Source organism: Myotis brandtii, unplaced genomic scaffold (genome assembly GCF_000412655.1).
Source record: "Myotis brandtii unplaced genomic scaffold, ASM41265v1 scaffold110, whole genome shotgun sequence".
NCBI classification, from domain to species: domain Eukaryota; kingdom Metazoa; phylum Chordata; class Mammalia; order Chiroptera; family Vespertilionidae; genus Myotis; species Myotis brandtii.
Genome location: NW_005353753.1, coordinates 1150630 through 1166883, shown reverse-complemented (window position 1 = coordinate 1166883; position 16254 = coordinate 1150630). Strand labels below are relative to the sequence as shown.

Sequence of the window (16254 nt, the reverse complement as noted above, 5' to 3'; positions counted from 1 at the left end):
GCTCCTTGTTTTCTTTTCTTTTTTTTTTTTTATTCTGGGGCAGCTTTAGCTCTGAGGCCTCGCTGCTGAAAACATAGATACAATGTTGCGGTCCGAGCCCGGCTGAATGGAAGCCCTTTTCTGGGGTTTTGTTTAGCTTCTTATTTGCAACATAGTATATAGTTGCTTAGAGTTGCAACTGAGAGGCTGGCAAGTTAGGCGGGGAACGTTGGAGTCTGCAGCAAGCAAGCCTCCCTGTTTGCTTCAGTGCCTGGCTGCCGGCCGCCATCTTGGCTGACAGTTAATTTGCATATACTCACTGATTAGCCAATGAAAAGGGTAGCGGTCGTACGCTAATTACCATGTTTCTCTTTTATTAGTGTAGATAGGATTATGGTTAGGAAGAGGTTTTTAAATCCAGCTAGCTTTTGTTGTATTATGACGTTAAAAGAGGTTTTATTGTCATGCCTAAGTATTTGGACATTTTGTGGAGTAAGTTATGGACAGTGGGGAAGATTATTAAAGCAAGGAAGCAACTTGATCAGATCTCTAAGAATGATACTATGGTATGCAGAGGTTTGATTAGATAGCATTTTGGAGACAAGGAAGATTAGTGGTTTTTGTTTGTTTTAACCCTCAATTTGTTTCCTAGATCATCTGGGGTTCTGTGTTCCTTATCCATTCTGATCCTTTTCAAAGGCTAGACAGGCAGGCAGGCCTCTATGGTCACCATCTTGGCTTCTATTGTGCATGTCTCAGAGTAGAAGCACCTTTCTCTGCACCATCTTGACTTATACTGCACATGTGCTTACCTCCCCTTTCTTGTTCTCTCTCTTCTCCCAGTAATTTGTGGTGAAGGACTGGTGATTCCCTGGGGAGTGTGTGAAGCTGTAGCTTTCTAGTGAAGTAAGCAGGCTTATTAGATTCAGCTCCCTGGTTTATTAGGCTTAACAATATCAGATTCCCTTTGCTCCCTTCCTTTATTAATATCTTACTACCTATGCTAATGTGTTTCTCCCCTAAAGAACTTTGGGCTTTATAATCTTACAAGGGTAAATGAATGAAGGTCTCATCTTCTGTAGCTTCTTGCTGTCAAGTGGCATAGTCCTTCCTATGCTCAGGCCAAGAAATTCTTCCTATCTGCCAAAGGAATAAAGGAGTTAAAGAGAAGGGGGAATCTTCTCACAGGGAAAAGGGATTTTGCAAAGTCCAGGTCAAGTGAGGCTGTCCTAGGGAGGTGGCATGTGCGATGACAAATTCATGGTGATGCTGGACAAACTGGCATTCTTGTATAGGTGACAAATTTGACAAGAAAGTTAAAAAGACATGGTCCAAAAATGAGAATTATAGCAACTAAAGGTCCGGTGAGAGGCAAAAATAAAGTGATAGAGCTAGGACTAACTTTACAGTGTCCTAGATTAGATTGAGGGGGGGCTTCTGTGGGGTAAGGTATGTCACACCTATCTGAAGCCCTCTTGTTTACTGTACTTAATTCAAATTAGGCTGAGGGGAACATTCTAAGATTTCTCTCCTGAATATCCTTGGGCTCTTTATGTCTGAATTACTTGGGCAGAAAAGGGAAAGCAGTTTTAGGTGAAGCCTATAGATCGCTCCATACTTCACCACCTCAACCATTTAGTTCTGACAACAATTCAATCCAGCCAGACTGCTGAATCTCATTTTCGAGGGGGTGATGCGGATGGGCTTCTAATGTAAGGCCTATACTGTATAAACAAGCAATCTATACTAATAAAAGGGTCATATGCTAATTAGACTGGGTCAACTGGACATCTTCCGGATGTCCGACTTCCTTCTGGACAGTTAGGGGGTGACGAGGCCGGTAGGGGGGCAGTTAGGCAACCAGGCCGACAGGGGACCAGTTAGGGGGCTATCAGGCCGGCAGGCAGAGGCAGTTAGGGGTTATCAGGCAGGCAGGCGAGTGGTTAGGGGCAATCAAGCAGGCAGGCGAGCAGTTAGGAGCCAGCGGTCCCAGTTGGAAAGGGTGCAGGCGGGGGGGGGGCCCCGCCCCCCCCCCCCCCCCAACACACACACCTGAATTTCATACACTGGGCCTCTAGTCAGGTAAATATACACCCTATGAAAATCAAAGGAAAAATCCCCACAAAGGTTAATGAACACAGCAGATCATAAACCAGTTTCTGAGTCCATAGACTGTCAGTTGGGAAGACTTCCAAATGCAAGGCTTTTGCTGGAATGAAAGTAAGCAGTTACAGTCTGATAGATCCTCTTTGTCTGCAGTTTCAACGTTTCTGGTGATGCCATCAGGTGTTCAGGTAAATTCTGTGTGGCATATACATACACAGCCTTAGGAAAAAAGTTTAGTTCTCAATAATTCTTAGAGGAAATATGGTTGGGGAAAAAAGATGAACATAGCCTTAGAGGGTTGAAGAAAACTAGAATAGTCCTGGAACCAGTTCAGTTTATAGGTAAACAAAATTTTGAAGACAATTAATTGCACTAGAGTCAAAATATCCACAACTGGGCATTGTGATTTCTATTGAAACATATTTTTTAAAAAATATTATTTTTATTGATTACAGAGAGGAAGGGAGAGGGAGAGAGAGATAGAAACATCGATGATGAGAGTGAATCATCGATCGGCTGCCTCCTGCATGCTCCGCACTGGGGATCTAGCTCATAACTGGGCATGTGCCCTGACCGAGAATTGAACCCCGACCTCCTGGTTCATAGGTTGCTGCTCAACCACTGAGCTATGCTGGCCGCTATTGAAACACATTTTTTCTCCTAAAGTTTTCCTCACTTTTATTAAAGAGACTGCATTAAGTCTATTCTTAATTTGGCTTGATTATTTGCATAAATATAAGAATAGCAATTGGTCACACAGGCTTTTTAAATCTGCTTTACTGAAATTTGATAAGGAATGTTCAGACTGAGCTTTAATCAGCCCCTCAGGGCAAAGTAGCCAATCCACACAGTTTCCATCAAGCTTTGCCTGCCATACCTATAAGTTTGGGTAAATTCCTCAAAAATATCTTGAGGTTCCTTTCTTGCCATCTTCTCAGGAAAGCAACCTTCCTTCCTTACCTGGAAGGACTGCCATGAACCACGTGAATAAGCAAGGTACCGGGCTATTTCTCTAATGCAGTGGTTCTCAACCTTCCTAATGCCGCGACCCTTTAGTACAGTTCCTCATGTTGTGGTGACCCCCAACCATAAAATTATTTTCGTTGCTACTTCATAACTGTAATTTTGCTACTGTTATGAATCGTAATGTAAATATCTGATACGGAGGATGTATTTTCATTGTTACAAATTGAACATAATTAAAGCATAGTGATTAATCACAAAAACAATATGTAATTATATATGTGTTTTCCGATGGTCTTAGGCAACCCCAAAGGGGTCGCGACCCACAAGTTGAGAACCACTGCTCTAATGGGTTTGTATTAGCTTCTAAAGTCAAATCTTGATTCCTTAAGGCTTTCTGGTGACATCCAGAGTCCAGGCATGTCTCTGAGACATGACATTCCAGTCAAAGTCTTGGTTAATAAAACCACAATTAGAAACTGGTCTTATTGGATCCATGCAAACAAGTGTATTGCCTTAACTCATTCATTTAGAATTGCCAAATTCTGGAGGGATTAGGTTGGGAAAAATATAAAGCAAAAGAAAAAGTTCTTGTCCTCTTAACGTATTGAAAAGGACCCAACTTTAACTGTATTAGACATTTAAAAAGTAAGCAATTAGCATTCTTTAGATTGGAAAATACATTTTATAGCTTCTAGAAATATAGGTTCCTTTATTGGCAAACACACACTTTTAAAAAAATATAAATTTTATTCATTTTTTACAGAGAGGAAGGGAGAGGGATAGAGAGTTAGAAACACGATGAGAGAGAAACATCGATCAGCTGCCTCCTGCACACTCCCTACTGGGGATGTGCCCGCAACCAAGATACATGCCCTTGACCGGAATCGAACCTGGGACCTTTCATTCCCCAAGCCGATGCTCTATCCACTGAGCCAAACCAGTTAGGGCGGCAAACACACACTTTTAAGATACATACTTTTCTGAGACAGATATTATAAAGCAAAACTTACTGATCTAGAAAGGAACAGTTGAAATTAAATTGATTTGCTGAAATGTCTAAGGTTTTTCTCTCCTTAAGATTTACCTCCCAGGAATTTGCATTTTAAAAAATGGTGCAGATAAGAGTTCTTTGAGATCAGATATTTGCATCTCAAAGGTACAGACTTCAGTTTTATAATGCCAACTATACTGCCTTTCCTTGAGGGAACCAGATTTAAATTTCTGCTAGTTGGTGAGTATGTATCCTGAAAGTGGTCTTTTGGGGGCACTGTGGATGGAAGTGATACATCCTATTTTCTTTGTGGAGATACAATTTTCTTCCTTGTAAAAGAGGGAGAAATTGGTTATCCAAGTGAGGCATGAGTGACCTCCATGCTTCCTAGCCCCATGTCACATGACCAAGGCCCTTGCCTCACTTCTCACCTGAAGAGGAGGAGAGCTTCTCGAAGATTTCAGGTGTAGAGCATTAACAACACTCACAGTGGTGACCAGGCACTGTTGGTTTTATTTAACTCCACAAGGTGTTTTTGATGGCCTCTGGCCTTAACTAGCCTTACTGGAGATCCTCACCCTCAAGGAATCTCTCTCTATATAAAAGGTTAATATGCAAAGTGTCCCCTTGGGAGTTCGATCGCTTGCTGTGATGTGCGCTGACCACCAGGGGACCATGTGGTGGTGGTATGCTGGTGGCGAAGGAAGGGGGAGGCGGGGGACCTGATCAGCCCTGATTGCTGGCCAGGCCTAGGGACCCTACCGTGCACAAATTTTGCCCACCGGGCCTCTAGTGTTTAATAACTTACACTGCCTTGGGCTTACCACTCTGAGAATAATGGGGCCAGCTAGGCAGAGATAGCAGTTGTCCTTCTTTAAGGAAGATCATAAATTGCTGGGCCCCCCGGGGTATGAGAAGGCCAAAAGTTTTGGGAGAGATTAACAAACATTCAGTCAATCTTCAGATTATTTTAATAAAAAATTTCCCATTTTTATATTTGCATCTGAGGCTTTTTACTTGTATACCTGTGGGAGCATTAATAAGGACTGGAATTTGGGAGTTTTCAGCTTTGGAGTCATGATCTCCCATGTTTACCCAGGGCTGTGGACATGAGCACAGCATCCTGTGCCCACAATCGAATAGGAAGCTCTGGCTGGCAGCTTCTGCATCCAGGCTGTGATTGCTTGGCTGGCCTGGGCCTCCCTGTATGGGGTGATCGCTGGCCGGTTCTGTACACCCACCACAGCGTTACTGGCTGTTGGCCTGGCCCTCGCTCTGTGGGGCAATTGACTGCGGGGTGGCCCCCAGATAGATCGCCCTGCAGAGGGAGGCCCCACCCACCCGCCGCAGCGCTGCCAGCCAGGTGGCCTGGGCCTCCCTTTGTGGCCGCTGGCTGGCTGGGTGGCTTGGGCCTCCCTCTGTGGGATGATCGATTGCTGCGCAGAAGGAGTTTCCGCCCACCTGCTGCAGTGCTGCTGGCCAGGTAGCCTGGGTCTCCCTCTTTGGGGATCGTGACAAAACCCCCCCCCCCCCCCGATTGATCGCCCTGCCAGCTGGTGGCCTGGGCCTTCCTCTGCGGGATGATCGTGGGGCGATGCGGGGCCCCCTGAGCAATCGCATTGCACTTGCCTTGGCTGGCTTGGTGTCAGTGTGTGTCATAGCATGGTCGCCCGGAAGGTCATTCAGATGGTCGTTCTGTGTTGTTTGGTTGTTCAGTCGATTTGCATACTACGCTTTTATTATTATAGATGTATTGTGATAACTTTTTCAGTGATAAGAACTGGTTTGTGTGATTCTCATGGGTTGATATGCTTATTTTGTTGTGGTGATTTTATTTTGTGAAATTAAGTGGGTGTGATTATTCTCAATGAGTAACCTCTGCTGTAACTAACTGCTACATACAAATAATATATTTTTGCCTTAATTTGAATTGAATGAAGTTATAATAAACTATGGCAAGCATTTTTTAATGTATATGTTATATTTGTCGCAATGGAATTTGAATTTTTAAAAGAGTAGTCTAAGTACAGAATAATAGAACCATGGCTGATGCAAATGAGATATTTTTCCTGAATATAAAGTGGAAATTTTGTTGGAACAGACGTGGGTGTATTCATGTTCTGAAGTTACTGAGTTAACATATTTGAATTTAATTTTAAATTCCCACTGCCACCTCTAGCTCCTTCTCTCAAGATTACTGAAAATAGAAGCTTGGGTTAAATTTTAACAGTTATCTTCCTCTGAATTTCTAAAGCCTCTAAGAAACTTGAGCAAAACAAAATAGTTTTTTAAAACATTGTACTGGAATGTTAGCTTTTTAATTTTTAATTTTTTACTTTACTGTTTTGTTACTATTTTGAAAGTTCTAAATTAAAAAGTAAAAATTAATATGATGAGTGTATTAACAATAATTTTAACATTTATATTAGGGCTTATTTGATTTGTGTTATTTAAAGTATTAAGAAAATTTATTTTGGGGGAGAGACTTAATAACATTTGATTTTTGCGTTGCTTTGGCTTCTCCAACTTATTTAGTGTGTGTACTAACAGTTGGAAGAGAATGACCCTCTTAGATTGTCACCCCTATGCATTTCAAGGCCATTATTATTAGTTGTATCCTTAACACAGTATATTCAGAGATTGATAAAATTTTATATTTATGCCTTCAAAATCATTGATTTGAATGACTTCATAGCAATCTGGACATTAAATTTGTCAAAGTTCATTGAAGCCATTAATTTTTAATCCTAACAGAGAAGAGAAATTAGAAATTCAAATGTTTATGAATGCCCACTTTGCCCAATCCCACTGAACTCTTGTTCCTCATGTATCAAGTAGGCACCCACGTCAAGCCTTTTCTGTAGGGTGCCTTGGCCTAAGTTACCCTTGCACTCCATTTTGATCCCTGTTTAAATGTCATTTCATCAGGGACCTTTATTGATGATCTTACCTAAGATATATTCATTCATTTATTCTCTTTTCTTTTTTTCCTTCTTCCTTCCCTTCATTCTTTTTCTTCTATACTCTGTCCCTTTACATTGTATTATTTTTCTTTAGAGCACTTGTCTACATGACATTACATTATTTATATGTATGTATGCATTGTCTGTCTCCTCCTTATACCTACCCCCTAAATTCCTTGAGGACAGGAACTTTATTTTTTTTAAAGTTGTATCCTCAAGATATAGAACAGTGTCTGACATAGTAGGTGCTTATTAAATACTTTTGAAAGATAAATGTGGTATTTAGGAGATAATAAATGTATTTACTTATTCTGTCTCAGGTACTGTGTTAGACCCAGAGGCTACACTCATGAGTAAAAAGTTCTGTTTTTAGATTTTGATATTTTTGATAAAACTATCTTACATAAGGTGTACTTTATAGTGTTGTATAACTTTAAACATTTTACTAATATTTATAGATTAGTAATTAAAAAGAATACTGCATTATCTTATATTTTATATAGCTGCACAATATCCCATGAACAAAATTAACCTAGGGATTATGCTCTCTCAGATTTGTGAGGGATTTACCATCCAATCTAGTACTTATCTGCCAGGGGCTATTCAGCCTTTGCTTGAAACCATTCTAATGATGGAGAACTCACTTTCTCTCAGACAGTTTATTCTGCCTGTGGGAGGCCTCTGATTATTGTTTTTTAAAGTCTGTCTCTATTTTAAGCCAAAAATGGTTGCTTTCATTTACTAGTTCTAATTATATCCCATGGAGGATATAGTGAATAAATGTAATCCTTTCTTGTGATAGCCCCTTAATTATTTGAAAGCCTACAAAGTTCTCTCTGACATTTCAATTTTCCTGAGAATCCCTAAGTAAGCTATCTGACCGTTTACCATTCTGGTCTTTTTCTATGAATCTGTTTGAATTTGTTTATATATTTATAAAAGTTGGCACCTATAAGTGAAAGCACTCCCTACTGCAAAAGAGAACTGCACTGCACTGTTTCCTTGGAAGTTCTCAGTGTTCTATTTTTATTGCATCTTTATGATTTAAGTTTTCTCCCAACCATTTCACACCTTGTCTCACTTGACTTACTATTAACTAAAATACTTAGTTGCTCCCCCCTCCACCTCACCTGTCACAAATGCTATTGGTATGTCATGTCTCATGCCTGCCTTATTTTGCAGTTTCTTTATGTTTTCCCCCCCCCCCCCCCCCCCCCCCCCCCCCCCCCCAATACACACACACATTCACTACTCTGAGTTAGACTCATGCTTTATTGGAAGATTATGTTTTTGCTGGGCTAAGTGCTTATGAAATATAGAATCAGTGGGAATTTGGCATGCTTTCTGAGGTGGGAATGCAGTTTGCCACTCTTTCAGTATTCCTTTGTCCTTACGCATTTTCAAATCTGATTGTTTTCTGATCTGAAAGAAGATTTCAGCCTCCCCCCCCCCCTTTTTTTCTTTCACATGTTTCCAGAATGCTAGCAGTGTAGAAGAGGGTAAAGTGTAGCTCTGACAAGATATGTATCATTCACACCACAAACCTATTATCAGTAGCAGCTAATTTAGTAAAGTACTTAATGAATAATCAATCTTGCTTGCCATGGAGACATTTTTAAAAAGTAACTAACCCCTTATTATGTGAATGTGATTCTTTTGATTAGGTTATTTAGACTTTTTTTTTACATCATTTATTTTGCATAGTAGGTTATCATTGCTAGATGTTGATATGATGCAGCATTGGCACTTTTAATTAAGACAAATAGAAAAGAGAACACATTTTGCCTGTTCCTGATACATACCATTTTGGTATATTATTAAATGTTCATAGTTCAGATTATTTTTTACTAAGCTATAATTTGCAAGCACATACCTTTTTTTGTCAACAATAAAGATAAAAAACACACAAAAAACCCAAAATAATTGAAATACAAATAAAATGCTTTCTTATAGGACTTAAGAAAAATTGCTTATCAAATACAGATTTACCTGTTTTGCTGTTAAGTGTGAAATTACAAATCTTCTAGGTTATAATTTGCAATCTAACAAATTTTAAAAGGTAGTCTGCCTTTCAGGCTATCTCAGGTACTTAAATTTTTTTGTGTATAATAGTTGATTTGTTGTGGTTGTGACTTTTATTCTAAATTTTATTCAAAGTTGTTGAGCAAAGATTGGGAATTTTGTCTTACTATTTTATAAAACTGTAGTCTATAGACCATAATAATTATAAAAATCACAAAGGTCTTTCTCCAGATTTTTAGATGCTGACGACTTAATCCTTTGAAAACAGGGTGGGAATAGAATAGATTTGGTGTTCAGTTTAGAGAAATGTAAACTGACAGTTTCATTATTAGAAAGGCATTATTAAATTGAAAATTCACAACAAACCAGTTTTGAATCAAATTATAGCATTTAGATTCAATGTAGAGACTGAATTTTTTATTAACAGCAACTGCAATAAAACAATATAACATTGTGATATAGTATTAGTGATTTCTAGTAAACTGAAGTATGTTTAGCTTGATGTCTAGTTAGGTTAATGCTTAGTTGATTGTGTTTATTCAAGTTACCTAACATGCATAAGTATTGTTTTATGGTTTCTCATGCAGTAATACCAGATTGCCAAATATAAGTATATCTATAAATACTTCATGAGGTGGTTGTCACATTTCTTCATGCTTATTTTATCACAGATCTAAATATTTCTGTGCTCATTATAATTAAATGGGAAAATATTAATTTATCATAAATTATTTTGTCTGCATTTAAAAAACGTTGGTATAAGTAACTATATTGAAGTAAATTATGAAGAAAAAGTTTTTTAAAATCTCTCATGTAACATTGAAATAATATTTTTGCCCCCTTGTTTTTTGTTTAGGTTATAACTTACTTCAAGTCTTCGCAAATAAATAGTAGTAGGTCTATGAGAAGGTGACTTAGGATAAGTAACAAATTACCCTGAAAATGAACTTAGTAGCCCAGCAGACATTTATCATCTCACTAGAGGCATGGTGCACGAAATTTGTGCACGGGGGACGGGGTGTCCCTCAACCCAGCCTGCACCCTCTCCAATCTGGGACTCCTCGGGGGATGTCCGACTGCCGGGATCAGGTCTAAAACGGCAGTCAGACATCCTTCTCGCAATCCAGGACCACTGGCTCCTAACCACTCACCTGCCTGCCTGTCTAAGGCCCCAGCTGCCCTCCCCTGCTGGCCTGGTTACCCCAACTGCCCTCCTTTGCCAGCCTGATCTCACCCCTAACCCCCTGCCAGCCTGATCTTGCCCCTAACTGCCTTTGCCTCGGCCCCCACCACCATGGTTTAGTCCGGAAGGAAGTCGGACATCTGGAAGATGGCTGGTTGACCTGGTCTAATTAGCGTATTACCCTTTTATTATCATAGATAACATTTATCATTCCTTTAGGTCAGACATTTAGATACAGGTAGCTTAGTTCATCTCATCTTTATTGATTTTAATGCCACCATTATAAAATCTAAAATACTATATATGTTTGGTTCTGTTTCCAGACTTTCTTGTCTGTTGTTAAAACAATATATCGAGTAATATATATTTAAGTTTCTCTTTATTGTGCTCTTCCAGTATTTTCTTAGCTATTATTTATCTACTTCTGAGAGGAAAAAGCCTTTTGATATTTTTATCATACCATACTAATTATATTAGTTTTTGATGTTTTGCAATTGTTTTTACTTTGTTATAATTTATCTTTTTTGATAATAATAAAGACTACTGAGTTTTCAATACATAAATTAGTATATATTTGGAAGGATACTAAATAATGACTGTACAAATTATGTAAAGTATAACAATGTAAAGCAGAACTTATATGTCTTTATTGCCTTCCATGAGCCAGGTGCTTTTTATGTTAATTCATGTCACTATTGATTATGCCGACTAAGTCCACTTGTAACTGGAATTTGTAGAATATGCAATTATTTATGGCTAAATTTCCTTCAACACTGTTTTTTTTCTTCAGCTGTGATGCAGATCCATCAGCCCTAGCAAAATATGTTCTTGCTTTGGTAAAAAAAGACAAAAGTGAAAAAGAATTAAAGGCATTATGTATTGATCAACTGGATGTATTTCTTCAAAAAGGTAAGATCTTTGGTTTAAGAATACTACTTTATTTTAATGTTATTTAAATAAGATTATCTAGCTGTTCTTGAAAGAAGTCTGAGGTGACCTCTGAAAATGGTTCGCTATTCACTTGACCAGAAGACCTCACAAAATCATGCAAATCAAGAGGTTCAGATCTTCATGTTCACTTTAAGAAGACTTGTGAAACTGTCCAGGCCATCAAGGGTATGCATATCCGAAAAGCCATCAGGTATCTGAAGGGAGTCACTTTACAGAAGCAATGTGTGCCATTCCGTTGTTATAGTATTAGAATTGGTAGGTGTGCCCAGGCCAAACAGTGTGCTGGACACCGGGTCGGTTTCCCGAAGAGTGCTGAATTTTGCTGCATATGCTTACAAATGCAGAGTAATGCTGAACTTAAGGGCTTGGATGTAGCTTCTCTGGTAATTGAGCACATCCAAGTGAACAAAGCTCCCAAGATGTGGTGCAGAATTTACAGAGCTCATGGGTAGATTAACCAATACATTAGCTTTCCCTGCCACATTGAGATGATCCTTACTGAAAAAGAGCAGATTATTCCATCCCAGCCGGTGTGGTTGAGCATCGATCCATGAACCAAGAGGTCACCAGTTTGATTCCATATTAGAGCACATGTCTGGTTGCTGGCTAGCTCCCCAGTAGGGTGTGTGCATGAGGCAGCTGATTGATGTCTCTCTGTCATTGATGTTTCTATCTCTCTATCCCTCTCCCTTCCTTTCTCTCTAAAAAATCAATAAAAACATATTTAAAACATTTTTAAAAAAGCAGATTATTCCTAAACCAGAAGAACCAGAAGAGGAGGTTGCACAAAAGAAAACTATCCCAGAAGAAACTGAAGAAACAAAAACTTACGGCGTAGGAGTAAAATCAACATAAAGTAAACACTAATAAAAGTTTAAAAAAGAAAGTATCTGTAGTATTAAAGGAACTCAGTAAGAGACAGGCTCTAATTGTAACGAAGATGAACAATCAATATTATTGCTGATTTATATCCACAGCTTATTACTGATTATATCCATAGCTTATTTATAAAGACTTTTTTCTTATTACCATTCTTAAGCTTTTTCTTAAATCATGCTGACATTTTTTCTTTGAAGATTAAGAAAATGACGGTATGCTTGTTTATTTAAAGATAGTACTCCTTAGGGATCTACTTTGAATGTTGTCTAGCACAGTGCTGTTTAGCTTTTTCACTTGCCAACATCTAGATCAGTGCTTCTCAACCTTCCTAATGCCGCGACCCTTTAATACAGTTCCTCATGTTGTGATGACCCCCAACCATAAAATTATTTTCGTTGCTACTTCATAACTGTAATTTTGCTACTGTTATGAATTGTAATGTAAATATCTGATATTCAGGATGTATTTTCATTGTTACAAATTGAACATAATTAAAGCATAGTGATTAATCACAAAACAATATGTAATTATATATGTGTTTTCCGATGGTCTTAAGTGACCCCTGTGAAAGGGTCGTTCGACCCCCAAAGTGGTCGCGACCCACAGGTTGAGAACCGGTGATCTAGATGATGGTAGTATCTGTGTTTGCGCACTGGTAGGGTACATGGAGACTGGTCATGGCTGGAAGTGACTGGCCCAGAAACTGGCTGTTCCAGCCCTCATCACCCTGAAAACTGAATATATTGGTGTTACCATGGGACTGTGCCATGGCACACTGGTTAGGAAGGTTTTAAGTGGAGAATAATATCTTAGCAAATGGCTTTTAATATGTGGGATTTTTTGGTTTGTTTTATTTTTAGAGACACAGATATTTGTGGAAAAACTTTTTGATGCTGTGAATACAAAGAGTTACCTACCTCCCCCAGAGCAGCCATCATCAGGAAGCTTAAAGGTGGAATTTTTTCAGCACCAAGAAAAAGATATAAAAAAAGACGAGGTAAGAATTTGTGTTAAACCTTACATTTTCTTTGAAAACATATAAGGGATAATTAAACTGAGTTGTATTTTCTGTATCTGTGTCAGGAGCCTTCAAGACCACCCCAAAGTTCAATGATTTCACTAGGAGCACTCACAGGACTTAGCATATAATCATTCTCACAGTTATGATTTCTTACAGTGAAAGGATACAAAGCAAAATCAGCGAAGGGAAAACAGTGTATGGTGCAAAGTCTAGGGGGATGCAGGTGCAAGCTTTCAGAGTTCTCTCCCAGTGGAGTCACCTAAGATGTGCTTAAGGAGTAGTGACAGTATGTGTGAACCAGGGAAGCTTGTTAAAGACTCAGTGTCCAGGACTTTTACTTAGGTTTGGCCACCTGGGTACCTTCTGCCTAGTATGTTCTAGATTCCTAGGAGGAAAGCAGGTGTTCACTATGAACCATATTGCATACACAGACAATTCAGGCGTAAGTGAGCTGTTATTATCAGGCAATGATGGGAACCCTCCAGAAATCAAAGTTCACAGATGCCAGCCAAGGATCTATCTTACATGCAGGCCTTTAACTTTTCTGCATAGTATCTTATAGCTATGGACGCTTATTACCTATGTTCTGTGAAAATAATTAGATTGACAGTAAATCTGTTTGTTTCTGTTCCACAAGCATTTTGTAGGGAACTATTTTTAAGGTAGTTAAATAAAATGACCTTCACAGGGCAATAGAAATGACCTCATAATTTAAGAGTTTTTATGGGAAAACTCCAGAGCAGCCATCTTTTATACAAGATTACCATTTTTGTTTAATAATCATATAATAATTAAGATCTCCTCAATTTGATATTTAAGGATTGTAATTCCAGCAAAAATAATTGACAATTAAAAGTTGGCTTTAACAGTCACTGCCTTGTGACCTTGAAAACATGACTTTTTCAAGCCATAGTTTACTCAGCTGTGAAATGGAAATATTATGGGGTTATTGTGAGGTAGTTAAATAATATCTAGAAAGCACCCAGTATATATGTGGCACATAGTAGGTTTTTTAATAAATGGTAATTACTATTAGTATTGAGAGATTGTTGTGTGAAAGATGTGGTTGTGACTTTTGGGTTTTTTACCCCTCATAAACCTTTTTTTTTTTTCTTCTTCAGATTATATAACTAAGACATGTTTATTATGCAATTATATATATCTATATATATATATATCTATACATACATATATTTATACATACATACATATACACACACACATATAATGTTACATAATAATTCTTAAATATATTTTTATGCCTCTATACCTAAACATATTTATACACATGTATTTGTACATAATTACACAGACAGACACACATAAAACACCCTTGTTAAAGATATTTATCCCTTTAAGAACTGTCAGAATGTCAGATGGCAATCTAGATAAAAAATGCTATGGGTGTAGTAAAAGTTCACTGTTGATTGTGTATATGGGGTATGATGATCTGTCAACACAAATTACTCCCAAGTGTGCATTGGGGCAAATAGGAAAAAGTGTCTTAGAGTTTTATTTGTACCCAGTATTTTTGGTGGGGGAGGGTTGATATGGATGGCAAGAAAATGAAAGTATTAATAAGGGGGAAAAAAGGGCAGACTGTTATAAAATTTTTAAGCAGTGTCAGAGTTTGGTCTGTTGATAGAATATCCATATTTAACTTATCATACAACCTGAGGCCTGGTGCACGAAATTGTGCACTCGCGGTGGGGAAGGGGTCCCTCAGCCCAGCCTGCACCCTCTCACAGTCCGGGAGCCCTCAGGGGATGCCCAACTGACGCTTCCTGCAGGGAGGCCTAAGCCGCCGGCAGTCGAACATCCTTAGCGCTGCCGCAGAGGCGGGAGAGGCTCCCGCCACTGCCGCTGCATTCACCAGACATGAGCCCGACTTCTCGCTCAGTGGCACTCCCCCTGTGGGAGTGCACTGACCACCAGTGAGCAGCTTCTGCATTGAGCGTCTGCCCCATGGTGGTCAGTGCGTGTCATAGCGATAGGTCATTCTGCTGTTGGGTCAATTTGCACATTACCCTTTTATTATATAGGATGGGGACACTTGACAGTGAGAGGCTTTCACCCAAAGGGATGCTGGAGCAACTGGCATAAACTAGAACATGTTTATATTATCTGTAGACTACCTACATCAGAATATCTTAGGGTTCTTATAAAAATGCAAATCTTAATGCCTATCATATTTCTAGAAGCCATACGTTCAATATTTTCTGAATTTATCTTCTAAATCCTTTTCTTTCTAGTAACATCTATTAATGTGCTATGGAAACAGTGTTCTGGGCAGTACAGCATGGAAAATTTTGGCCTAAACAAAGTAGCATTGAACAAGGGAATGTTTTTCAGGGCTGCTTTCTATTAATTATATAATGTGAATGGAGGCCTTTTGTAGGAAAGAGGAATATATAGCTGCCATACTACCATGAGAAACTGAAGAACTATTTTATCTTATATGTTATTTTCTCAAATGTTTTATTTTTTTATGACTTGGTTAGTTCTAATGTATGCTCATATATTCCCTAATGTGTTCAGTACCAGACCAATTCCATGAACCAAAACATGAGTGTATGTTGGACTTTTGAAAGAGGAATAAAGTTGGGTTTTCACTAATAATTTTTAAATGAGGACACTTGCTTAAAATGTTTTTTCTCCACTAATTATTATCTAAGATAAGCATTTATGAGTTTCTTTAGGTTCACTGTAACTTTCAGCATGCCTCTCTTTTGTGATTAAACTAAATGTATTTTGTTTAAATGGCAATTTTGCTTTTATATTTTAATATCAGTTAAGTCATTGAAATAGTAACAATGTAAGGAATGACTGTTGCTAAATCTTCTACACCTTTTATTTTTGGTATGTCAGATCATAAAAGAGGAAGAACGAGAGAAGAAGTTTTCCAGAAGGCTAAATCACAGTCCTCCCCAGTCAAGCTCCCGATACAGAGAAAATAGGTGATTAATTAATTGAACCATGTTTGGTGATTAGACATTGGTTGTCTTTTACATAAAAGATACACAGAGCTGTAAAATGTTTTACACGGGGGCAAGTAATGTCTATTTTGTTACTGGTTTAAGAAAGTGTAACTCAGTCCTTTTTTACCATTTATTAGTTATTCTTATTTTTATTCTTCAAATTCCAGTGAAATCTTGAGACCTTTTCTTGCCTGAAGTTTTCCTTTAGTAAGAAT

General features: G+C 38.4%; 1 protein-coding gene across 14 annotated transcripts in view; it reads left to right on the top strand.

Moving 5' to 3' along the window:
* Positions 1 to 16254, top strand: part of RBM26 (RNA binding motif protein 26) — an 87312-nt gene that overhangs the window by 17734 nt on the left and 53324 nt on the right. For all 14 annotated transcript variants that reach the window (XM_014543791.1, XM_014543754.1, XM_014543749.1 and 11 more), the window contains exons 2-4: positions 11001 to 11119; positions 12901 to 13037; positions 15930 to 16018. In XM_014543791.1, coding sequence (XP_014399277.1) covers positions 11001 to 11119; positions 12901 to 13037; positions 15930 to 16018 — 345 coding nt within the window. The remainder of the gene's footprint in view (positions 1 to 11000; positions 11120 to 12900; positions 13038 to 15929; positions 16019 to 16254) is intronic.